General features: G+C 43.6%; 1 protein-coding gene across 1 annotated transcript in view; it reads right to left on the bottom strand.

Annotated features, from left to right (window-relative positions):
* The window catches only part of DOCK2 (dedicator of cytokinesis 2), a 389,839-nt gene that overhangs the window by 219,179 nt on the left and 143,239 nt on the right, over positions 1-27,421 (bottom strand). Inside the window, exon 27 of the mRNA XM_069484225.1 lies at positions 3,560-3,655. Coding sequence (XP_069340326.1) covers positions 3,560-3,655 — 96 coding nt within the window. The remainder of the gene's footprint in view (positions 1-3,559; positions 3,656-27,421) is intronic.

The raw sequence follows: 27,421 nt of genomic DNA on the forward strand, positions 1-27,421 counted from the left end.
TTTTCTTTAGGACACAGACCATGCTAACTCATTTCTGAGTCTTTGCGCTGAGTGTGTAATATGTTCTCCATAAATGTTGAATGAACAAATAAATGCATTTATGTAAGACGTATGTGTAAGAAGCATATGTGCAAATGGTTCTCTGCATTAAATGATTTAATTCTCACGGCAACTCTATGAGAAAGATCTATTATTACTCCCATTTGATGCCATAGATAAGTACAAGCCTTGGAAAGTCTTATGGTTTAAGAGAGGAGCTATGACAAGTTCACAGATAAAAATGACTCAAAAAGAAAAAAGAGGCAGAGCCCATGAAAAGGTGCTCAACGTCATTAGTCATCAGGGAAATGGAAATTTAAACCACAATGAGATTCCTCTAGAATTGTTATAGTTCAAAGGACTGACAATACTTTGGTGGGGATGTGGATAAACAAACCCTCACACACCGCTGGTGGGAGTGTACAGACACTGCAGAAAACAGCTTGGCAGTTACTTATAAAGTTAAACATACATTTCCCATATGCCCCAGCGATTCCAGTCCTAGATATCTGCCCACGAGAAATTGAAACATGTTTATACAAAACTTGTATGTGAATGTTCATAGCAGCATTATTCACAAAAGCCAAAAGTTGCAAACAATGCAAATAGACATCAACTAGTGAATGGAAGAACAAGATATGACATATTCATATAAAGTAATATCATTCAGCAAAAAAAAAAAAGGCAGGAAGTACGAACAAATCCTAAAATATGGATGGACCTCAAAAATATCATGCTAAGGAAAGAAGTCAGGCATAAATGACCTCAAATTTTATGATTTTTTTAATATAAAATTTCCAGAAAAAGTAAAGCTATAGAGATAGGTGGTTGCTTAGAGGCTAGGGGTGGGATGGGAGTGACTACAAATGGAACTTCTGGGGAAACAAGTGCTCTAAACCAAATTACAGTAATGGCTGCTCATCTATATAAAATTACCGAAACTCATCAAACTGAATACTTTCAATGGTTAAATTTTAAAATATATACAAATTATCCCTCAATAAAACTGCCTTTTAAAGAAAGGCAGAGAGAGCTGTGTGATTTAGAAGAACAGGAGGTCCCAGCCAGGGCAGCTTCCTAAGGGGGTACCTTTGCACTGGACAAGATTACATGGGGTTCCAACAGGTTGAGAAGGCACGAAAAGGAATTCCAGGCAAAGAAAGCAGCAGAGGTTACGCCTGAAAGTGAGACAGTGCCAGCATGTTTGGGCAATATCTAGATATCCATCTTGGCTGGATATTCGGATGGAGAAGTGTACATGAAAAGACTGAAAGATACGATTGTGGCTAGATCAGACCATGGGAGTTGGAAATGCTCAGGCTAATGCATTTATGACTTAATTTGGTAGGCAGTGGGGAGCCGCAGAACATTCCAGAGTAGGGGAGTGCCCTGGCAAAGATGGGTGGGGGCAGCAGTGAGGGGTATGTGTTGAAAGGGCAAGCCACTAGGGCAGAGCATCAGACTGAAGGCTCACAGGGTGGTGGGAGGGACTGATCACCTGCCTGCTTCGATAACGCAAAGGGACAGAGGGCCTCGCTGTACCAGATAGGAAGCAAAATAATAATAGACACCTCTTATTTGGTGCTTTCTAGGATCAGGCCCTGTTTTAAAGAATCGCTGTTCTAAAGGAAAGAGAATTAGGAGCCTGCTATGTACAGAATGAGCAGATGATCATCTTCAGGTTTGCGTCAAAGAGAAGGAATGAAGATTAGGAAGGTTATAAAATGCTTACCCAAGGTGCGTACCGAAACCACGGATATGGGAGCTCGTGACTGAGTAAGAAATGGTGATACTTCTACGTTGGTAAGTGAGACAAATGACAAAAAAAAAAAAAGCAGTTTACCCAGCTCTCTGGCCCAGGAAAGCAGGAGTACCGGCCACTGCTGCTGCTCTCCCTGGATGTCACCACTTCCTTAATGCACATACTACACATGAAGCAAAAATGTGTAGGCATGAGCAGACAGACGCAAATGGATACAAAGGAGATGTTACACTGGCTGCTTCTAGGAGTCAAATTCATCCTCAGCTGCCGTTAGAACAATACTCAGCACCGTATGTTCTGCACCCCTCAAGCAGGACTATAGTGTATTGTCATTCAACATCCCCAAACCTGGCTCCCGCTGTCCTCGTTTAAAGCAGAGATCTCAGACCGGCCTTCTGAAAAGCAAACACAGCTATTTTGGGGTCATATCATGTTCACTAACATTATTTTAAAAAATTAACTGCCAACACTTAAACATCAGAGAATTTCACATAAAGCATCAAGATTTTCAGCTTCTCTTAACAAACTGGGAATTCTAGCAACTATCTGGCCCAATCCTGCATGGTATCAACAGTCAGAGCTGAGCAGCACTTATCCTCCTTTAAACCTTAGTTTCTGCCTGGTACAAGTCATTCATTCATTCATCATTCCTTCACTTATTCATTCAACAAGTATTCATTGAGCACCTACTATATGCCAGGTGCTGTTGTCGGACTTGGAGACACAGCAATGAAAAAATGTATACAAATATTCCTACTTTCCTGGAGCTGATATTCTTGTGAGGTGAGCTAGACAATAAACAAAGTGATGGATATTTCAGGTTCTAAGTCATGAGAAAAATAAAAAAGTAAGGTACAGAGATTGAAAGAGGATGGGGAGGTGTCAGACAGGGTGGTCAAGGCAGGGAAGCTGCTCTGATTAGGTGATACCTGAGCCAAGATCTGATTAAAACGAGAGAACAAGTCTTCAGATACCAAGGAAACAGCAACTGGAACCACGTGTCGTATGTGGGAGGAACTCATAAAGGAAGGAACAAGGGGCAGACAGTATCTCAGGCCTGGCAACCATTTGGATTTTATGCTCAGTGAGACGGGAAACCCCTGGCAGGTTTGAGCAGAGGAGTGACATGGTGGGACATACTCATTTATGTTAGTGACTGGCCCCTGTAAGCATTTGAACTTTTGATCCTTGGTTTAAAGCAAGACAGGCAGAGGTTAAAGGGTTAGAAATGAGTTCTGCGTCTGGAGAGGAAAAATAATCAGACCGTGTGGCAGAAGTCTCCTGATCTTCAGAATACAGTGTTTGTGTGGAAGAATAACCCCACACACGGCGGCGACATTGAATTACCTGGTATCCATGGGTAGAGTTAACACACAATGAAGTCACTAAGAAAACCAAGTGCACAGGACCCTGAGACTGGGCACTGCATGACTCTAGGCCAGAAGAAAAGGTTTCCAGTGGACATCTGGAACATTCTATCTTGTCCACTTAAGAAAAGCTTCTCTAACTTCTCTCTTTACCAGTGACATTCAACCCTCACTGGCACACCCGACTTAGTAAACAAGTCCTAAGCCTTGTTTTATATCAACAACTGTAGTTAAATTTCCCGTCCTCCCAACTCAGGAAAAATGTGGCCCTTATAGCCCCAAACAAAGCTACAGTCAGCTTTGGGTATTCCATGTGATCTGATCTTCCAGGAAATCCACACCTAGACCTGAAGAGTTTGAAACGCTTGACAAGAGGAAAGGGTCTACTCACAATCAGAGCGTGATCCCGGCCCATGGTGATGACTGTCCGGTTCACCGTGCGAAGCAGCTGGACCATGATTTCTTGGATGTGGTGGTAGGTGAAGGCCTGCAACACAGTCAGAGGCATCTGAGTGACAACCAGGACATCGTACCAGCAAAGAGCACAGACAATGGTGGTCAGACGTGATGATCTCCAACACCATCACTATCATCACCAACAATGCCAGCACCATCATCATCATCTTCATCATCGTCATATCTCCATCACCACCCGGCACTGGGCACCAGGAATTCCACTAGTCACCTTAAATGTAAGTTAATGAGCTCACTGAAATTTCGAAATCAGGAACTTTGGGTTTAGAATATTAGCTCTGATGAGAACTGGTTACATTGGTTAAGTTACATAATTCTCTAAACTTTAGTTTTTCATCTAACAGTCAGGATCTACGCTGGAATAGAACGGAATTTAATGCAGGGGATTGGTTACGCAGGTGATGGAGAAGCGGAGGCAGCAGACAAGAAACCTAAAGGCCAGCAATAGCAGGGAGCCTCCATCAGCCCTCGGCTGGAGAGAGAGAAGAGGCAGTGTTTCTGGAGCCCAGGGACTGGGGCTATATCATGGACACTATAACCATGGGTGCTTATACAGTAGAAGCTGCACTCTCCACCTTGGGTAGAATTTATGATGAGTCAGACTGCAACACTTCATAGGGTCCAAGACTTGCTAATCTTTTTTGAACTTTTGCTGTAGTCAGCAAAGGTTTTATGCATATTTACCCACATCCTCAGATCATTTTACCAGCATAGTCTTTAGGCACAGAGTTTCATCCATGCATGCTTGTGAGAGTGGTCATGGGCAGGCAGAAAGGCCTCGGCAGTTTAGGTTCAGAAGTTCTGGGTCTGAAGTTCAAGGCTGTACTTGCCAGCTGTGTGATCTCACTTAGCACTTAACTTCTCTGAGCCTCGACTCTCTTATCTACAAAATGTGGAAGGTTCTCCCAAGGTTGATGTGAACATAACAGTGACACATGCAGTTCTGGAAAAATACACATGCCTGGTTCCACGGCAGGAGGCTCTGTAGGTCTGAGATAGAGCCTGGGCATCAGCAGTTTCTGAATGGTACATATGTTACTCTGTTGGCTGAGAACCATGACACAGCACACTGTTTAGCTCTGGAGATGGAGGCTTGGGTTTGGGAACAGCCTTGTGTCTCCAGGACCTACCCAGAGCCTGACATCAAGAAAGTGCTAAATAAATAGACGGTGGCAGACAGAGTGGGTGACCACTCATGCTCATTTGTAAGCACATTATAAAGCTTTGCTGTATTCAACTTAACTGTGGTTTTGTCTCTTAATGGAACCAATGAAAAGGAAATAGATTTGCAGCTCGGGGGAAAGGGCCAGAAAAAGAAAGAAGATGTGCTTATTAAAAAATGCCCTCCCCTCCCAACACACTTTCAATGACTTTCAGCATCTAAAGATGAATAACCCAGCGCTTGCTTTCTCTTTCCACCGCAGACTCACTTCTTTGGTACTCTGGCCAGTCTCAGATTCTCTAGCCTGGTAGAGCCACCAGCAGAACCTCTGCAACAGAGCAAGTTCCTGTGTTTCATCCTGTGCAGCCAGACCTCAGTCTCTTCACCAGACACAGGCTCCCCACCATCTAGCCCTCTCCCCTCCTGAGCCTCGGGCCAGAGAAGACAGCATCTCCCCATACTTCCTGGCTGAAGGTGAACCTCTCTCCTGACTTCCTTCTCCTTTATTTCTTCAAGCCTTTTCACTGAATTATAACCTCCTACTTCTTTCATTATGTGAATATAATGTTCATGATAATAACAACAACAGTCATAGCTGACCTTTTTGAGTGCTTACTCTGCCTGGCACTCTGCTAGGCACTTTACCTCATCTCACACCAAGATGAGCAACGTTATGATCTCCATTGTTCAGGTAAAGAAACTGAAGCCCAGAAAGGTTAAGTAACTTGGTAACTTGTCCAGGGTTACCCAGCTAGCAAGTCATGGAAAAAAGGATTCAAACGTAGCAGTCTTGTTCCAGAGTATGCTCTAAACTCATCTAGGCAGATTGGAACATGATCACAGGTCTCTGGTTGGTACCTTGGGGTTATCAGCCTCTTTCCATCTGTCAAGATGGATAGACCCGGCCTTCAATTGGGCCAACTTCTAACTCCTTCAGTGACCTCTGATCTTTGCTTTCCCTTCTCGAAAATCTTCAGTGCCACTATATATTCATTACTCCCTTATCTTTTCTGCATTCCTTTGCAGTTTCATCAAATTATATAATCATTTCCATTTTGATGCTACTTTTTCTCCCAGGGTTACAACTCTTCCCTTACCAATAGAGATATTAAAACTCCCTTTCTCGACCTCCTGCCCCTTGCTTCTTTTAAGCAGCCATTTCTTCTTAGTCCAAAGAGCAGCAATTGGACTGTTCGGGAAGTTTGGTATTTAGAAGTGGAAAACTGTCAAATTCAATTCATTTCACTCTGAAAGCTCCCAGTATGGGAGATTGGGAAGTAGAGTGTTTTGAGATTAGACAGACTTGAGTTTGAATCCCAGCTTTGCTCATTTGAGCTGGGTGACCTTGGGCAAATTGCTTTTCTTCTCTAAATTTCAGTGTATTTATAAAATGTGGCAAACAATAGAAACTTCAAGGCTATTGATTTGAGGAATAAATCAGGCAATGCAGGTAAAGCCCTTGATACTAAGGGCCGGCACACGGTACGCCCTCGGTCAGCGGTGGCTGCAACTCACATCCCCTTGGTCTGCACGGGCACTCTGGCTGGGCTTGCAGATTCCCAGCACGTAGCAGGAAGTGCAGTGCAAGGCAATGCATAATCTAAACTCTGGGCGATACCGAAATGTCACCCACGGAATGTATGGCATATATGCAAATGGAAAACTTTCAAGATGATAAACCTGTGCTAAGCAGTAAAAGTGCAGCCACAAATCACCCACTGTTAATTGCTCCAGCGCCAGGCAAGTGGAGGGAAACTCTGGGAAAGTGTCTTCCGGGCTCGAACTAAACGGTGCCTTGTAATTGAAATGACAAAATCAGTCTTCCCATTATGGCCCTGGTAAAGAAATTAATCCATCCAACCTAAACACACTGCAAATTGTAGTGATTTTTTTTCTTTTAATAATTATAGGCTCTGGTGTCTGGAAGGGACTTTAAATGAAGTCTTACACAGAAGCCCACTACATAACCCAGTAGGAGGAGAGCGGGCAGTGGATGGGACAGGACAGGGTGGGGGCACAGGGGGGAGCCAGGCTCTGTCTTCTCGGATCACCCTGGGCCCTGTGCCAGCCCTAGGACTTTCCAGAATGTAATGTAAAATTACTAGTCTCCTGCAGTATTTCCAGAACAATAATAGAGCATACCAAATATGAGAATATTTTAAGTAATAACACACGGACACAGCACTGCATAACACTAAATCAAATTATGTGAAAGAAATGCCCTTTTTTCATTTTTCTTTCAACCCTTCTAATGATACCAAGTAGAAAAATCCCCCTTTGGTGTTAATATTTCTTTAACATCTCCCTAGTTCTTGCAAAACCTCTTTCCTTAACAAAGAGGGAAGTCCTCGGGTCAGAGAAGGCAGCAAAGAGAATCTAGTTAGAACTTAATAACATTGTTTCGTTTTTATTTTTTAAAGTTAGTTATATTTATGGCACGTGCGCAGGAAAAAGATTCAAAACTTGGAGACAAAGCAAAATGAGTATTGCATGACTTTTTAGTAGAACGTTTCTGATAAACCCAACCAAAGGTCCTTTTACTCTCTCAGGAAACGTAACTTTGATTAACAACCCACAACTGAGTAGAAACTGGAAACACCTTGTAAAGTTAGCAGGTAACTTGCAGGAAAATGACCAAATGTGATGTCCGCTGCATTGCCAAAACTTACAGTTTTATTGCTCTGTAGAAAGTTTATCTTATACCTAATGAAAATTTTATATAAGCATCTCTTCTCTCACAAAAAATCAAGAATCCTAAGCACTTCTGAACAGGCTCTAGCGGTTCAGTTTGTTCCCTGGTCTATTTTGATACATGCTCAGGATCTAATTGCATTTGCGAATTCTACTTTTACACGAATGGTGCTATTTCCAGTAGTGATATAAAAGTTTGTTTATTTTTATCAAAATTATAAATGTATGGTTTTTTTTAAAAAATTCTCAAGCTTTATGAAGAAACCAAAAACAAAACAAAAAAGTAGCAGTCTCTCATGTACCCTTTGCCAGAGGAAATTCTTTACTACTTTTAGCTGTTGTAGTTATTTTGGTATTTATGACCGAATTGCCAATAACATACTTGTGTAACTCGTTTTTTAAACTTTTCCCCCAACTTTTTGGCATCATCTATTGACCGTCCTCCGTAAAAGACAAGCATCTCATGCTTACCCCCCCCCAATCAGGCCATGTGTCCCTCTCATTTCTCCCCCCTCCCATACAGTTACAGCATAATTTTGCTTTGATCCTCATTTAGTATTTGAAATATTTTGACCAGGTAAATATCATTCTTATCCATGTTGCAACCTACGATGAATTCCCATTTCTTACACAACTTTCCACTTCCCAAAAGGGGAAAAAAAAGAAAAGCAACTTGGAAAAATCCAAGATTCCTTTTATTCCTCTGAATGTTTAGGGTTTTCTTAATACTATCTTTCTCCTGATTTACAGTTGCCTCTTCTACTTTTTGAAGTTCTGCCTGTTTTTTACAGTTTGCTTCGCCTTGCAAAGCCCTGTTTCCTCCAAGGTGCTTTCCTTCTGTTTGCTTGTTTTGCACTCTCTCTTCTGTCTTAAGATCTGTTCTTTAGGTCTCTTTAATCCACAGAAGCATGTTCTCATTCTGGCGTGGGTGACACTAAAGTGATCGCTGGCTCTGGGCACGTGAGCAGGGCTTGCAGTCTGTGAGCTTCACTGCAGGGTGATCTGGTGGGGACATGCAGTTGGAGAGACTCCAATATCGATATACGCAAATGTTTCTTCTCGGGCTGGCTGAATTCCACAGACAAGAATTGTCTGATCCTCTGCCCAGGTTAACGCCTGCTGACAGCGTTCTAGGACTGAGTAGGAGGCAAGTGCTGGAGATTTTTGCCTCCAGGATGCACACTTTGATTGAAATCTGGTTTTGAGTTAGGTATCACTGCCCTCAATTTTGTCTGGCGTCTCCCAGTCCAGCTGCCCTCTATTTTATCTTCTTTATAGAATAAGCTTCCAGTGACTCAGCTGCATGGAGTCAGGCTGCTGCTTTAACAGACTTTCCATCGATCCTCCTCATTAGAGCACCCCTACTTCACCCCGCTGCCCGCGTCACCCCATATTACCGTTTCCTGAAACTTTGGGGAACTTCGCTTTAGATCAGATGAATCCTCAGCTTTTTCTCCTACAGGTGTTTATGAAACACTTTTCTTGAGTCTGCTAAAGCATTTATTAATTTTCCATATAATTTCTACCTTCTTTTATTTTATTTATTTTTTTATTATTATTTCAGTATATTGTGGGGGTCTACCTTCCTTTTTTTAAAAAAAAAAAACCCTTTTGCTTTTCTTTAGTAGGTTTTCAAGAGGGAGAAAACTAGGTGCCCATTTTGATCTACCATTTTTACAGGAAATTCTACCCAAATTTTTCATGTTTTAATATCTTTAAGTGAGTTGATTTCATTAAAATATTAAAAGTACATGTAATAATGATAAATTTTTAAAAATGTCACTGTGTTATGCAAATGTCTTTGAAAAGAGTGATAGCACAATCTCTGATTTTCCAGAAAGAAAAACTTCAGGCCAGGCATGGTGGCTCATGCCTGTCATCCTAGCACTCTGGGAAGCCGAGATGGGAGGATCGCTTGAAGTCAGGAGTTCAAGACTAGCCTGAGCAACAGCAAGACCCAGTTGCTACTAAAAATAGAAAAAATTAGCCGGGCGTGGTGGTGCGTTCCTGTAGTCCCAGCTACTGGGGGCGTTGAGGCAGGAGGATGGTTTGATCCCAGGAGTATGAGGTTGCTATGAGCTAGACTGACACCATGGCACCCTAGCCAAAATTCCAAAAAAACTTCAGTTTCAGTTTGGGGAAGGGGTTTGCACAAGGTCATGTGACAAGTCACGTCCAATAGGAAATGTCATCAGTTCTGCTGAACAATGCCAGGGCCACTGCTTCCTCCATTCCAGCAGGCAGGGAGCCTTGGCCCTGTGTTCCTGGCCAAGGACAATCCCACCTCCTCTGCCTGCTTTGTCTTTAGGACTTCTCAGAAGGAAGATGAAGATCACAAGGTCACAGCTACAGAGTGAAATCCAAATGCCTTTTTTTTTTTTTAACAAAAGAGAAATGATGAATATTCAGACAATGAAAATAGCTGCAATCTATGGTTGCAACTGTTTTTCTCTGTTCTCTGTTCCTTTGTAAAAGGTCATTTGAACTTCTTTCTTATCTTGCAGGCACCACAAACACTTACGAGGAAAGCAAACATCTAACTTTGAAAAGGAAGTAATAGCTATCATCTAAGGTAGAGTCACCCTCTCTCTTTCTTTGGCCCCCAGAGGGAATGTGATTTTTGCGTGAGTTCTAGGTTTAGTGCTGTCTGTCCTCTTTCCCCTGTTTGAACTGGTTTCTGTCCTCAAAGATGTTATTGCATCAACAGCTCATCGTGTGAAACAAGCGGCAGAGACAGCTGGGGACAGAGAGAGCTCAGAGAAGCAGAGTCAGGGGTCAGTAAGGGTGGGCGAGCGGTGTTGCTGCATCCGGTCATCTCTGCTTCTTCCCCCGCTGGGTGAGCCCTAGGTCTCCCAGCAGGACTTGGGCAGTGCCTTCCTGCTGTCACGAGTGGCTTGCACTTTGCATTGGCCTTCTCTAGAAAGCGAGGGTTGGAGTTGGTGGCAGGAGAATACAATAAAATGGAAAAGAAGATATGGGTTCTAATTCTGACACTGCTGTTACCTAACAAGTTTTAAGGTCTTATTATATGCCAGGAACTATGCATATAGACATGGCATCTTAAAATCTCCTTTAACTTTTAATAAAATCCCAGTGTAGTCCCAGATGTGAAACATGAGAATTAGAGAGGTTTAGTAACTTGCCCAAGAATGATCCACTCATAGGTGGCCAAGCCTGAACTCAAGCTTAGTTCTGCCCAATTCCGTGTTCTTTCCACGATCTGAAGCAGGTGGTGGTGTCACAAAGGGATGGTGCTTTAGGCCTTCCACAACCTCTCTGGAAACATCTTCCGGTATTATGAAAAGTGCTCTGCAAGAACAGTCTCTCCGTGTTGCTGTTAACTATGCTTTTTCCTTGTCTGTCATTGACCTTGACCAATCTTGCCTCTCTGAGCCTCAATTTCTTCATCTGTATATTGGACACAATGGCACCCACAATATTAGAATTGTTTTGAGAAATTGTAGCTAGTTCCAACACTGATAGCTAATATTTTTTGTGTTTTTACTATGTGGCACATATTCTTCTAAGTACTTTACACATATTAACTTAAGGAATCCTGCAAGCACCTCTAAAATGAGGGAAATACTTCTATGATTCCAGATTTACAGACGAGAAACTGAGGCTCTGGCTGTGGTCACACATCCTGCAAATGCTAATCCAAGTTCCAGCCCAGGCCTGCCAGGCTGGCATCCAGGCTTGTAAGTGCCATTGCCTCCATCTCCTGGGGGCACATAAATGAGTAGATGAGGCAGCACTTTGCAGGTGGTACATCATCCTGCAACTTTGTCCAAAGAACACCGTAAGACAAACATTTGTGTGCACAGCTGTTTGTAGCAATATTGTATAGCTTATAAAATCCAAATGTAGCAAGCAAGATAAATGTGCCCAAATTGGGAATCATATTATATACAGGACTTTTTATTCAGACAACAGAGTAGGAGAAGGTAGATAGATCTTGACCTGGAAAGACATGCTTAACATACTCAGTATAAAGGGCTGCAGAGCACCATGTAGAATATAATCCCATTTTTTTGGAAGCATATTTTTCTATGTCCAAAAAGTCTGGAAAAATGTATGGCAAACCATTGGCAAGGGTATCACTGAGTAAGGGGAGATGGGAGAGATGTGAGGTTAAAGGGATAATTTTACTAGCTATAGTTTGTTAGAAATTTTCACAACAATTTGTATGTAACAAAGGAAATAGAACTATTTCTTAATTGAACAGAAATGAAAATTAGTCTGTAATCCTAAGGAATCATGTTCATAGGAGACTAAGTGGGTACATCCCAGGAATGTATGTCCAGGAAACTCTGTGTTTAGGGGTGTCAGACTGCTCTGGGCATGCCCCCCCCTTCCCCACTATCCCCCATGAGATCTGCCAACCCATGCTGGGGCTACAGATGTCACCCTGGTGCTCACAAGCTGGATGGCTGTTGTCAACGTTACTGAATTAATCGCTACAAAGTAACCTGGGTTAACATTTTTTTAAAAGGCACAACTATGACATATTTTATTCCATTTACCAAATGCTTTTAACTTCCATTTCCTGGCAGGTGAAAAAAATTGTACTTAAAGCAACCAGAGGAAAAAATATAACAAAACCATCACCTTCAACAACAAAAAATCTCATTGTGCTTAGAGAAGAACACCATTTTTATTCAGATGCTGTAAGTTGTTTGGTGAGGTCTTTTATTAAAATATACTGGATCCTCCAACCTACAGTCTAGAGTGGAAAAAATTATACCTCCCAAAGTCCGTAAGTCCAATATCTTAATGCTGATGAATTAAAATTGGTTGGAGACACTTATGAAGATGTACCTCAGCAAAGTTCTACTTTTGTATTTTGTTCTTCAAGAAAGGAGAAATCTACGGGGATTGCAAAAAAAAGAAATGGATAAAGAACACAACTGACATTTGTTTAGCTCTTACTATGTGCCAGGCAATGGGCTGTGTGTTTTGTATTTGTTATACCAATGAGTCTTGACAAAAACTCCAGGAAAAAGTATTACTACATTTTAAGAGATAAAATAAGATTCATTCTAATTATTATTATCATTCCATATTTACTGAGCACTTAATATATGCCAGAGACCATAATAAGTGCTTTACATACACCAACTGATTTAATTCACAGAGTAGTCTTAAACATCTGCTACACTGGTTCTTCCCATGTTACAAATGAGGAAATTCAGAGGTTTATATAACTTGTCTGGAGCCACAGAATCGTACAGGTGACTGAGCTCGATTTGAATACGTGTCTTCTTAGTTGCAAGGCTCTTGTATACAGCTATTTATATCAATATTATATTATTCATAATACCTAAATGTAACAAGGAAGATAAATATCCCCAAATCTGGAATCCTATTATATAAATATAGTTTATCCATATAACGGAATAGAAGATAATAGATATGTCTTGACCAAGGGACCTGCAACTGCAGACTTCTTTCTGGGAAGAACAAGTTCATCTGCCTTCAAAGCTCAGATTACACCACTGAGCCTCCTTTCTTGGAGCTCTTTGGACAAAGGAGCAGGCTCTAGACAAAGTTACTTTTGAAGGCCCCATTGCAAATCATGGGTTAAAAATATTAAAAAGAGAAAAACCCTCCCCAGCTAAATATAATTTAAATGCAATTGCATAAGAGTTGAGTGGTAGTTGACTGGCTAATATACTATTCATTTTGTAAATAGTTACCACAGAGATTATTAATTTCAATTTCATGTATTTGTTTTCTATGTCAATGCTGATTAACATTTGGAGCCAATACAGTCACTCATAGGCCCTGGGTTCCGTACCTACACCGTACTAAAGTGTAAACTGTCAAACCTTAAGCTCAAATTAAACGAAAGGCACAAATGGCCCTGCGGCAATGGGCTCATGTAAGGTTTCAACTGCAGAAACGGGAGTCCATGAGCTATCTGTAATATTTCAAAAAACTTAACAGAAATTGTACACTCACTCATCTTCAGTACTACTGCATGGGCTAATTAAAATGTCAAGGTTTCCCGCTTGAATGAGAACAAGATAAATTCCAGGTAGGCAACCTGTTTAACTCTCCTTGTCAGAAAATTCTGAATGGTGCTTGTATAGTATTAATTTTTTCAAATGAGGAAACAAATTATTTAATGTTTAACGCATGCTGCTTGTTGGAGCCGCCATATATTTTAAAACATGGATCCATGGGCATGGGATAAGAAAAGGACCACGTGGTGGTGAACACCTTTGCATTGATTTATCCAGAAAGCCATCCAAGCAAGATATGACCCCCCCCCCCCCCCATTTCCTGACTTCCCAGCAGCTGCCTCCTTCCCTCCCCTCTATTTCCCCCTCCACTGGCAATCTAGGGCTCCTCCTCTGTTTTCTGTTTCCTTTTGCTTCATGCCTCTGCCTTGTCACTATCCCTGAATGAGAACACTCGAATACTAGACTACAAGCTCCTCCAAGGTAGGTGGTCTGAACATCTCCACCCCTACCTCCTTCCCTGCCCACACTGTTGAACAAACAGCTTGTGAGTCATCTGTGAGCTCCTTGAGAACAGGGACAAGGCCTGTGTCATTATTTTAGGTTCAACACCTAGCACAAGTACCTGACACAGAATAAGTGACGACCATGATTTTATTATGAGGATATAGGTTTCATTTAATTAATCAATTAGAAAAGCTAATAGCAGATGTCAGGCAACTGCTGTGGAGAGTAAGGAGAGATTAGATGAGGGGATGGAACCAGAATGGAGAATCTGGAAGCTCCGGGCTCAGCTTCTTCAACTGTGCTGGCAACACAGCTTGACCTCATACAAAAGACTAAGGTTCTTAGACAGGGAAAGAGAGAAATCAAAAATATATGTAATCTTCTCCCCTCCTTCCTGCAGTGAGAATACCCCTAATCACCCCGCCATCCTCCACAGGGAACACAGCATCAGACAGCTCATTCGGTGATGACTGATACCGTTTCCTCAGCAGGGTCTCCCCAAATCAAAACTCGGCTGTCCTCATTTTTTAAAATGGACTCTTCCCACAAATCCCTTCCAGGTCAGGCAGGCACAAAACCAAGCCGGGACACTGGTCTCATGGAACATCACCGTTTCCTGTGCTTTCGCCCGAGTTCAGAGCCCGCTCTCACTGACGGGTCTGCCTGGGATCAATTACACCAGAAGCTTTAGAAAAATTACCAACAACGGGAGGCTTTAAAATCTCACCCTTGAACCTCTTTTCCTTTGCTGGGAAAGGACAAAAGAAGTACGTCTATCTTCAATGCAAGAGAATTGGCCAGAAAGGACCAATCAATCTGAGGAATGGATGTGTTACCCTCTGATCTACATGTGTGCTTACACAGACATCGATGTTGTTTTTCCAGTTCACATTGGGTATAATCAAAACCCTCCCCAGAAACCCATCTGCACAAAGAACAAGCGACAGAGAATTCGTGCCTTTCTCCTTGGTGCTAATATAATTATTGCCTCCTAGAACAAGGGCATTTCTCCTTATCTTGAGAAGAATGTTCTCTCTCTCTCTGTGTCTCAGTCTCTCTGTCTCTCTCCTGACCTCCCCAGAGTGTGACTCAGTTTTAATGTCAATAAAGCATGTGTGATTTTTTTCACTGTTCCCTAATTGCAACTGATGATTTCAACGTATTTTTAAAGTTCTGTCACATTCCTAACACTTACCATCATCCCCACCCAGCTTTTTCTGGAAAGTTTAGGCTGTATGCTCCCACTTCCTCCACTGACTCTCTCAGATCAACTTATATATACATCTACAAAAACTTGGGACAGGGAGAACTAGTTTATTTTCCCTGATTTGCTTCAAATTTCCCAATTTGATCTATGGTTTCTCATGGCTTTTCTGGATGAAAGAAGACAGCCACCCCCTTCCCCAGTCCCCGCCATATACTCAGTGCCCCCACTGTTAACCCAGGGCTCTGCTCCTTCTCCGACCCGCAGGAAACACTTCTCTAAGAATGCTCAGCCACTTTGTATTCTCAGCCAGTCCCAGCCCAGCCTCGCTGGTTGGTATAACCCATTCATCCTGAACCAAGGGTTTATTTCTGGAAGTACAGTAAGGGTTTCTTTCAGATGAGTATGTGGCATCTAGAAGTAGTCATCTGCTCCCAGCACTCTGGGGTCTGGGGTGGATTTAGATCCTGGAGGAGCTGCCTAAACATCAGGCTGCTGCTCTTCCCCAACCCCCTGCCCTACCAAAAACGAGACGGCCAGGATAATACTTGTTAATTCAATGTACAGGTTATAACCATGGCTGTGCTTGTAGGCTAACCTGGGGATTTTCTCTCTGTCTATACACATTCATGCCCAGCTTGAATACCTCCAACTGATTCTAAATCCTGCAGATAAGACTCAAGCATTGTTATGTTTTGAAAGCTTTCCACATGAATGCTGATAGGTACTTGGTACCACTGACTCACTATGTGCCATGCTCTGTTTTAGGTGCTGAGGATTCAGAGACAGAAAATCTAGTCCCTCCTAAGAGGCCACGGTCTGTTGGCAATGTATGACCAGAGAAGAACCACACAGTGAGAAAAGGGCCATGACAATGTTATCACAGCATGAGGAGGAAGCAGAGATGAGTAACCCAATCTGGGGGGCATCTGGAAAGATGTCCTGAGGGAGAAGTCTGCACCCGATGAGCTTCTCCTCGCAATAGTTAAGGCTTTATGATGAGTGCTTCTCTACATCGAGCGTAGCTTAGTAACACACAACCAACCTTATACGTTCTTGCTACCAACCCCTTTCCCTGGACCTGCGTCAAGTCTCAGAGTGAGTCTGACCCAACCACTCTTGGATTCCCAGCTGCTCCCTGGAACTCTCATTATCATCTTCCCACAGGCATGATGTCTTTGTGAGGCAGAGTTCACCACACCTTCACCTTGGACTGTGAGCAGCTCCTTGAAGGAGCTCAGTCCATGGGGTCTGATGAGGTTCTGTTTCTCCCAGGCCCTACCCCAACTAGTCTCGGTCAGCCCGTCCTGCCCATGGGGAACAGCCAGAGATCAGATGACAAAAGCATGTCTTTACCTGTGTCTGAGATGCCCTTCTCCCCCAGTCACCTGTCAATCTCCCACACACCAGGCAAAAACTCAGCACAATAGTCACTGTGGGGAAGGCTTTCCTGACTCTGCCACTCCATACTCCCTCTTACTCCAGGCAGAGCTGGTTGTTGTTTTCTTTGAGTTCCCATGAAAATATCACCCATACTTCGTGGGAGTAGGGGACCACATCTTTCAGTTTTGAAAGTCCAGAGTGGAGCATCATGCTTGACACAGAGCACTAAGCGTGGTATACGTATGTGAGATGAACGTGTCAATGGATGGATGGCCGAGACAGCTGGATGGAAGGATGGGTGGGTGAGTGAACAGCATTGCCCAAATCTACTTTATATCTTATCAATTCAGAGTTGGGTGCAAAATAATAGATGTATTAAGTCACCTATTCTCCAAAAACAAGATGCTGGCAACTTCTTTCCTTTTTTGCTCATGTGCGCCATGTCCTTCTCTTCTTCCTTCACCTTTCACCACATAGCCAAGAGGATGTGGTGTTGTGACTTGTCTTCCAGGACAGGTTTCAATAGTGGATAAATAGTCTTCTGGGGCTATTTTTGGAGGAGTATAACCACTCCTCACCTACCTTCACTGACTTATATCATTCCTTGTCCCCAGACACAAAAGCATAAGCATTTTTATTGACATACGTGGCCACAGGAAGTCTCTGTTTTTACTTACCCTCTGATGAGGTATAGGGGACAAGTTTAGATTTAGATGAATTAAATTCTGGCTCTGCCACTAACTTACCCTGTAGCCTGAGCCTATTTCTTTAAACTCCTGAAAGCCTCAGTTTGTTCATCAGTAACATATGGATGATAACACCTTATTCACAGGATTGTGGTAAAAATTAATATAAAGTGCTTGGCACAGTGTTTGGCTTATAGCAGGCGTTTACTAACATGTGATTCATGAATAACATTACATTAGTATTTTAAAAGCATAGATCTATCATGCATTAGAATAAAAAGCATGCATGAATAGTTAAGATAAAATACAAGATTGAATTCAAATAAATTCAACCTTTGGGCTCCATTCCCAGAACATCGAGCACTTATATTCACTCACCTGAAGTTAGCAATACTCAAGTGGAAAAGCTTGAAAAAAACTGAAATCTCTCATCGCTCTTTCCCAGATGTTTAAGTGACCTGCCTCAGATCACAAAGACTGTTAGAACTAGAGCTGGAAACAAAACCCACATCCCAAAAGCCGCTGAAAGGCCCTGACCTCAAATATTACCTTCCCTTCACCAATACTGCACTGAAAGCAGACATCATTAATTAATGAAATACTTTTTGAGGGATTACATTGGAGCAAGAGAGAAGGAAAGAAAAAGCATATATTAAGTATTAACCACATGCTCAACAACTTGGTAGTTATGATTAACAAAACATTACAGGTTAGCTGAGGCTCAGAGAGGCCATGTCATTTCCCCAAAGCCACACAGTTGGTTTGTGGTGACACTGGAATGCAAATCCATGTCTATGTGTTTCCAAAGTCCATAATCTTTCAACTAGAATTTAACTCAATGCAAATCAAATATTTATTGAGTGCTCACTATGCTAGGATATGGCAGCGAGCAAAGCAGACACAGTCTTTGTGCTCGTGGGCCCATAACCTAGAGGAGAAAACAGACATCGTGAAGGTGAGCACCGTGTGGTGAGTGGCAGGTAAGGTGAAGTTCATACAATGTCCATAAACGCTTCGGGTAATGAGGAGAAATAAATGTGAGCCTCTCTGCCCCAGAGTTCATTACGCTACAGGTTAAGCTTGCTCACAGAGGTGGCCTGGAAACATGACCAGCCCTGAGGCATTATTTCTGTGGACAACGCACGCTGCATTCTAAACTGATATATAAACAACTTTGGGAGCGCGGCAATGCTTGACATTGGTACTTGGTTTTTATGTGATGTTTTAATGCAACAGCAGCAGATTTAGCTTTCTCATTAGGTTCTGCTGAGTATAAAAAATAAAATTAGTGTCAGCATGTATTTCTAGAAAGTAGACTAATTGAAGATGGGAGGATCAATCAAACCACAGAGATTAATTATTGAGTATCTGCTCAGAGTTGGGCACTGTGCCCAGGCAGTGTAGAAATACAGGAGAAACGTACGACTGGATCAGCCCTACCCTTGGGGAGTCTGTAAACCAGGTATGGGACACCCAGCAAAGAGCACTTCCAGTAAGTGCTAGCGTGCGTCAAATTTCAAAGAGATAGGGGTGGACACATGTCTGTGGAATGGGCCGGGTGGGTCAGAAATAAGGAAAATTAACCCAGGTTTCAAAAGATAGATATGATTTAAATATTCAGAGAAAGTTCATCGTAGGAGTTAACCATGGACAGAGGCAGAGGACAAGCTGTGCTCCGAAATAATGAATAGACCACTGAAGCCAAAGATTAGCACTGGGAATGCTGGGAAGTTGAGGTGTCCATGGTGACAAGACAGTAGCTCGTCTTAATAACTTTTGCATCCCCAGTGCTTAGCATGGTGCCTGACAGACAGTAGGTGCTCAGTTAATGCTCAGTGAGCTGTTGGACAGAAAGATACTGCCTTAGTTGAAAATGGAAATAACAATAAAAACTGCTAGTCTTGTCTCAACATGTGTCAGAAAGGCCTAACGTGACAAGAGCAAATGTCAAACTGCACGTAATTCAGTGCGAAATTCTATGATAAAGCCAAAAGTTATCAGAAAGCAGCAGAGGAAGTGACTCAGATGAGGCTGCCAGAATCGAGGATGATTTCTTAATGGAGGGGAAATTGGGTTGGGCCTATTAGGAAAGGCGAGGTTTGGCTTTCAGGGGTCACAATTCGGATGTCCATATGGGCAGGGTGGATGACACAGGAGTGTGAATCCAGTCATCTAGAAAACAACAGGAAGTCGTGGGACTGTGAGTTTGATGAAATAACTCTGCAAGACGAACAAAATGCATCTGTGGGCGAGATTCAGGTTGTGAGCCACCAGCGGGAGACCTTCAGGACAGGTAGGAAGAAGAAAAAGAGTGTCTTCTAGGTGAAAGAAACACGGTAAATGACAAGGCAAGAAGAGAGAGCATGAAGGCTTGGTGGGAGAGTGGGAGAGGCCGGCCTCCTGGAACACAAACTGACGACTGAACACAGTAGGAAATGCACTTGGGGACAAAAGTGAAACTGAGTTTAAATCCCAGGAGGAGAAGGCAATAAATACAGAGTCAAAGATGACTTTAGCAATCTAGGTTGCTTGGAAAAACTATGCTGAAATTAAACTTTGTTTTCCACTCTGGACTGCTAAATCAATTGTGCTGATCTCTAAGACCAAAGTTATCTAAAATTCCCCCAGACGATGTCCACTCTAGAACTCTGGGACTATAGGCTGGAAGCTGCCCAGGTGCAGGCCTTGGCCGCTGTTCCCAGACTGTATGCGACAGCTGAGACTGTGGATCAGAAGCATCCTCAAAAACAGAGCACCTCCTGCCTCACTTAACTCATTTCACTTACGGATTTACATTTACACCAGTTGAGCAAATCAAAGTTATGGTTCCCTCAGTAACTGTAACCTGGACCAAACATAGCTATATTTTTCTGCTGCTGAGAGGGCTTTTAACTCATACCTCCCAACTGCGAAGGGGAGATCTAATTCAAACATTATGCAAGAAATGCTTTTCGGAAAGCAAGCGGCCGGCCTAGTGAAGGTTTAGAGTGTAAACGGCTGTTCCTTTCAACAAGGGCTTTTGTGAATTGGCTCCCTGCAGACAGAAACCTTCCCGAGTCCCCCCACAGTCTTGGAGGGGGAACAGACAGGTACCCGCTCCGTCTCTCCATTCCTGCACGCTGCCACACCGTTCATGGGTCAGAGCCCCACTTTGTGACTGCAGGTGGCCAGCGTTGGCCAGGGGACCAAGCAAGGCCAGGACTAAGGTGAGGGCAAAATGCAAGTGAGACTCTTGCCTAAGGGACAAAATTGAAGGGGTGCCCCAAAACTCAGGAATCAAGACAAAATGGAAGGTAATATTTTTCTTTAAAAAGTAAAAATTAATGCAAAAACTCCATGATGAACAAAATATCAAGATATTGATTTTTTGAAATATCACATTAAAATATTATTTGACTTGATCACTGAATTTTGGGGAGCCCTTTACACTTTGCCCTCACCCCTAGGCAAGTGCCTCACCCTCCTCCTGGGCCTGAGAGGCCGTGAAGAAGGGTGTGGGAGTGAGGACGGGAAGGAGCAAGTCTGGAGATACACATATAATGTTTGCCAACTTCCATGGCATAGACACGCCCTTCATGGCAGATTTCAAGGCACAGAGGCAGAGCCTTAAACGGCATTTCCACCACACAGACACGAACGACGTAAACAACCTCAAACACGTAGCTAAGAGTAAAATACAGCAAGATAATAGGGGGTTTTTGAAGTTTGAGGATTTATTACCCCGATTTTAATATAGTTTATTTAATTATAGATTTCTATAAATTTTTAATAATTGCAGTTAGCTAACAACTGCCTCACAAAATTTCCAAAAATTTAACACTTGGTTCTCCTGAGCTGGTATGAGCCAGCTCTCGCACACCGCCCCACAAGCGGTTGTCTTTAGCTCTGAAGTTCTGAAGTACCCGCCAGGAGCCCCTCAAAGGGCAGGATGACTCCTTGCTCCAGTCCCTCCAGGAACCTGCATGAGGCCCAGACGTCCTGCAGGGGGGCTGGACTCCAGCAGCGGCCTCTGTCACTTCTTGGCAAGCTTCCTACAGACCTGAGAGGCTCCAAGGCACCTGGCTGCCAACAGGCCTGGCTTGAGGGTTGCCTTCAATGCCAATGCAGCTACAGAGTCCTCTCCAGGCTCAGTCCCTGTCTACCATTCTCCCAGGAAGTCACTTGGCCCTTTGCTGTCCCTAAAAGAATTACAGAGATGTTCCAAGAACAGCCTGAAATAGTGGACGGAGCCTAAGAGGGAAGGGGACCAGAGAGAGAAGAAGGAAAGCCACATACACGGGGCACGGATTACACGCCAGGGAGAATGCTGGCTGTTTTCACAGGTGCTCCTGTTTACGGCCAGCCTGACACACCTGGGGGAAGAGAAGCCCCGTTTTACACAGAGACTTGCCCAAACCCCACAGCTAGTTAGAAAAGGAGCTAGGATGAGTCCCCGGCTCTGCTCACCGCCATAGCCCCCACTTCTGGAATAGAGCACAGGATAGGCATTCTCTAAACATCTGCGGAGCGGGTACAAGATCGCAGCCTGGCTCCAGAGCTCGTGCTCTGACCTCCACCCGGGAAACGATGCGGGGAAGTACTGTTAACCGGGGAAGAGTGAACTCGAAGTGGGAGAAGACAAAGTTTAATTTGGAACGAGAGTGGATGATTCCCTCTGGGTTCTACCTCTTACTAACTCTCTCACCTCAGCTGGAAATGCCACCTAGCCTCTCTCTGAGGCTCATCTACCTCCCCAGTGAAATGGGGATGAAAAAACCTACTCCACGTGGGGGCCAGAAACAAACAGCTGTGATGTGTGAGAAGGCACCGTGTGGGTCACAAGGTGCTGGGAGAGTGTACAGCATGTCGTCATCCATGGGAAGGCTTCCATCGGCCTTGGAAGGGCATATTTAACTGCATGGACACGAGAGGAAGCGCAAAGTGTAAAAACAAAATGGCCCAGGACACAGCAGAAGGTACAGGAGTCTCATCCATCTCACCTTTAAGTTTGGGGCCTAATTAGCTACCCTCTGGAATGCATCACAGACAGAAGAATTTCAGCCTTGTCTACCCGTCTTGTATTTGTAATACGGTGGGGCAGATAGATTAGGAGAAAACCCTGCAGCTTTTGCAGGGTGGTATTGATTCCTGGGAATTAAATAGTAATACAAGAGGCGGCAGCAGCCTCCCTTCAAACTGCTCTTCAATAGGACAGGCTGCCTGGGATTATCAGAGATCCCACAACCCAGGGTGGCCACAGGAGCGTTTCAGAAGAAGGCACAGACTGGCAGGGTGGGCTCCTTTCCCCACAGCAGGTCAGGGGCAGGGCTAGGCCAAGAATGCCCAACAGTCTGGATGACTCCTGCTCTTGCCACAGTGCCCTCCCCACCCACCGGGACCCTAATGGAGCTGAGATACGGATGCCCTTGGCCGTCCTTGTCTGATCCTCTTTAAAGGAGGGACACAGGCGTGTGTGCATGTGTGTGCACATGCATATTCAACACATCAGACATTTTACCGTGGGAGAGTGGAAATGGGAGTGGAAGATGGGGATAAAGGTAAGAACTTGTTAAATAAAATTACAGGAGTCCATTGTTTTGGACTGAGCTCCTGTACTATGTCCCAACAGGTCAAACTAAAATGGAGTCACTCGTGCTAAGTGCCACATGATCAAATGGAAAATTTAAGGAAAGAGGAAAATCCTCCAAACAGAACAGGTTTTTCTTAAAAACAGGAGGTTCACAGCAAGAAATCAGAAAGGGCCCAGCCAACCTGAGCTGGCATGATAAGGAAGTCTCCTCTGCTTTAACCCTTACAAGGAACGTAACCTGAACTAGCCTGATGTTGACCAACCTGCTTTTTTGTATCATTGTATTTTCTTGTTCCTACTCAAGCTACCTAACAAAAACCAACTGTTCTGCTATACCCACGAGAGCTCCTCTGTTTTTTAGATGGGATGCTGCCTGATACATGAATTGTGAAAAAGAACAATTAGATCATTATGAAAAGAGCCAATTCAATCATTAAGATCAATTTGATGAAAATTTTTTGACAAAATGCACACACACACACACACACACACACACAGAGGGAGGGCTTTGCACAGACCAACCAGGATGATGTGTCATGAACTGAGGAGTGTGATCACTGCAGCTTTCTCTACCTGACATTCAAGAGTGGCCAAAAGAGGAAAGAGAATGCCCCCCCCCACCCCCCCGCACTCAGAACAGAGGCCTCCAGGGAGAAATCAGGCCCTGCCATTGATGTGAGTGAGTCCCATGTATTTATTTATTCACTGTTGCAGGATGGGCGAGGGGGGCAGGTAGAGCATCAAGAGCTCCATCCTCACAGCACTTCCAATTCCCCAGGCAAATAGACAAGTCCACAGAGGGTGACAACACAGGTGCCGTGAGGAAGCAGCACAAGACCTGCTCCTGGGACCACAGCAGAGGTGGGGAAGAGGATTAGAGAAGTCTTCCTGCAGAGAGTGACACTTAAGCTGACTTCTGAGCGTTAGGTAGGATTTAGCTGGGCTAAGAGCGGAGGCGACGTTGGGGCATTGCAGACAGTACGCGCGGCAGCCAAGCAGTGAGAGGGCAGCACATGTGAGTAATTGAGAGGCTTTTTAGCAGAGCAGGAAGATGGAGAGTGTAGGTGGGACTGGCAAGAGGTGGGGCTGAGAGGGTAAGCTCTGCAAAGTGGGGGGATACCAGCTCCTGCTCCCAACGCCTGGCATGCGGGTGGGACACAGCCAGGGGAGGATAACAGAACCACTGGTGCCGGTATCAGTGTGAACACAGGGTTATGGAAACACAAACAAGAAAGTCCCCAGTTCTACCTGGAGGCAAGGGGAAGGGGAGGGAAAAGGGACTAGAACTGAGAAAATCTCAGAAAGGAAGTATTATCTGAACTGGACCTAAAAGGAGTTTAAGATTTTACCTGCATGGAAAGGAAGGGAACTTGGAAGAACATTCCAAGCAAGATAAACTGCATGAGCAAAAGCCCTCCCTACCAGTATCTAAGTTGATAAATAAAAATATCAGAACCCTCAAACCATTCATGACTAATATAGTACCTGGGGTAAATCTCCCCAGGTTTAGTCAATAGACTCAAAGAATTTTTCTAAAAAGATGATTCTGGGCATTCCTTACCTCCATGATTCAGATACAACCAACACCTTTTCCTCTTCAGAATTAGGAGTCATCTTTACCCACTTTCTGATTGCTAAGCAGGGTGCAAAACGATGACTCTCCTTTTTCTTAGAGGAATGAAACATAAAAGCAAAAACTCTGTCTTAAGAGGGGAAAAAACCAACTCCCTCTGGGTCTGGTGCAAAATTAAATTTTATGAGTTACTCAGCAGCCAGCAAGGCACAGAACGAAGCCAGTGTGAAACCGCCTTTCAAAGTAACTGGAGTTGACAACTAAACTTGCTCAGTGAGGGGGAGAAAAGGAGTTAATAGAGGCAGAAGTCAGGCTTTTTATCTTTCACCTGAGCTGGTCCTTTTCATATGCTAAGTGCAACTCGAGCAAGCTGGGTGAGGGAATTTACCACTATCATTAAAAAAAATCAACACAGGGCTAAGGCAGACATCTCCTCCTGAGTCATATGCCACCGGGGGTTACAAAGAATAAGGTTAGCTTGCTGTGCTGGGCTGTAATTACCCAAATAATGACAATGAATTGAAGACAAGCATCCTTTCCCATCCCCCGAACGCACAACCCCCCAAAACCCAAGCTTGGCTTCCTGCGCTATAATTGTGAAATTTCCACCAGATTGGTAGGTGGACATAGTCTCCATGCTTGGAGTGGGACAATGGGTTGTTCCATGGTGCCAGCCAAGAGCCAGTAAAAAGTGGCTATGCCATTATTGGAAGAGAGTGTCCAAACAACCGGAAGCCTATTTTATTTGTTTTCTTCCAAATTTCTAATTCTGAGAAGTTGGTGCCTGTAGAAAACAAACAGCACATCCTATGGTCTGGCTTTTCAAAGTCATATCTTTGCACACACCATGGCCCGGCTATTCCACGAAAATGAATTTATGAGTCCAAATGAATGTATTTGAAGTCTTTGCCATTTTGTGGTTTATTAAATGCATAGTGGAAAAAGCTAGATTTTACAGACTGGAGAGGGCTCTTCAATTAAGAAGGTAAAAGGACAGAGAAAGAGTCCAGCTATTCCTCCATTCCTAGTAAATACCCAAGAAAAAAATAGGTCACATTGGAGCAGTGGTTCTCCAGGCATGGTCCCTGGATTAGCAGCATCAACATCACCTGAAAACTTGTTAGAAAAATAAGTTATTGGACCCCACCCTTCAGAGATGAAGATCAGAAATGTGTCTCAACAGCTCCTCCAGTCACTGGGGTGCCCCTGAAGTTTGAGACCTTTTACACTAGGACTGTGGTCCTTCACCTTGGCTGCCCATTATCACCTGTTTGCCATCACCTTCTCATCACCATGGCCCCGCCAACCCTAGACCAGATAAATCAGAATGCTTAGGGTGAGGTCTAGGCACTGCTGCTTTTAAAAAGCTCCCCGGGCGGGCGATGTGAACATGCAGTCCAAGTTGAGAGCTGCTTTATGCTAGAACAAGAGAGATCTACTTTTAGATACTTTTGGACTTCTGATTTTCAGGTTAGCTCAAAGTCATCATGGCCACTGAATGAGTCCTATTCGTCAAAGAGGCTTTTGAGAAGAGGAGAGAGATTTCCATCCTCACGAGCTGGAGAGGTGAGATCTGAAGCGCAGTAGAAGCAACAAAATTTGTACCAAACTCAGTGATGATAACAGTATTTAATCACTCATCCAGCAAAGACAGTTGCTCACCTTGAGAAGGGGTGGGCTGGTCCCCACAGTCAGAATTCATTATAAAAGCAATGCACTCAGAGCCAGGGAAGAGTGACACCGCGCCTCCCACACACCTCAAGTCCAGATGCCACAAGCCCCCATGGGGAGCTCAGAGCCTCCCACTCATTTCTCGGCTTTGAAGCCCTAAGTACTAGGGTGTGTAAGACAGCAGCCTCTTCTCACCAGTGTCTGGTGTTATGGAATGTGCAAAACGATGACAGCTGGTCATGGCAGAACTCTGGGGGGACCACTCTCTTGGGATAGGCAGAGCCTCAGCATTCTGCTTTGCAAATAAACTGTGAACTGGGGCTGTCCTTCTACCCAAATCAGGAACTTGACAATCAGCCCATTATAGCTGGGTTCCTCAAATTGGGGTACACTGTCATATTCCCAAGGATCTATGATTTTTTTTTCCCATTAAAAGGGGTGTGAGCATTATTGAAATGTTAAAAAAAAAAAAAAGCAAAAACATTGCAAACTGGCTTTCTGGCTTTTCAACCAAGAGAGGCAACATTCTTTAGGATGTTACTACAGAAATGATGGCCAACCCTCATGTTTCTACACTGTAAGTAAGAGTAAGACCAAACTCTCCTTTAAAAAAACAACAAGAAAAGATCAAATAGCAAAGTCTGAAACCAGCTCAACAGCTGACTAGTGAATGTGCTTACAGAAGCAACGTCATCATCATAAGATCATCACCTGAACGAATCTTGAGTATCTAAACTCTTGGGTATTACACTCTCTTTCCATAAAACAAGGGTGGGGATAAGAAAAAAAGAGGAAAAAAGGCCAAGTCTTTGTAACCCCTGCACCTATGGTTCCACAGACTCTGGAGTCTGACTGACCTGGGTTTGCATTTTGACCCTCACGTTTATTTGCTGTCTAGCCTTGAATGTTAATTAAAAATCTATGAATTTCAGTTTTTTCATCTATAAAATGGGAATAATGAGCCTAAGTATCTAATCTAGAATCAGGGTGAGCAGAGAGAATGCATAGATTGCATTTAGCACAGTGTCTAGAAACCAACCAATAAAGTAACAACTGTAATAAAACATTATGCACCCTTCAATACCAGCTGAAGTTTTATCACCTTTGCGAAGGCTACCTTGACAAAAATGCTTACACACACACACACACACACACACACACACACACACTGTCCTTTATAGCTCTTGCACCCCTCTAGATTTTAGTCGTTACACTGTATAACAATTGCTTATTTGCATATCTTTATAGATTTTCCTAAGGAAAGAGACCATGCCTTTAAAATGTTCCCAATGCCTGGCATAGACCTGGTGCATCATATGCATTTCTAAGTGGATGAGTGAATGAATGAATGAATCAAGCTACTGCATTTG

This window comes from Eulemur rufifrons, chromosome 10 (assembly GCF_041146395.1).
Source record: "Eulemur rufifrons isolate Redbay chromosome 10, OSU_ERuf_1, whole genome shotgun sequence".
Taxonomy (NCBI): Eukaryota; Metazoa; Chordata; class Mammalia; order Primates; family Lemuridae; genus Eulemur; species Eulemur rufifrons.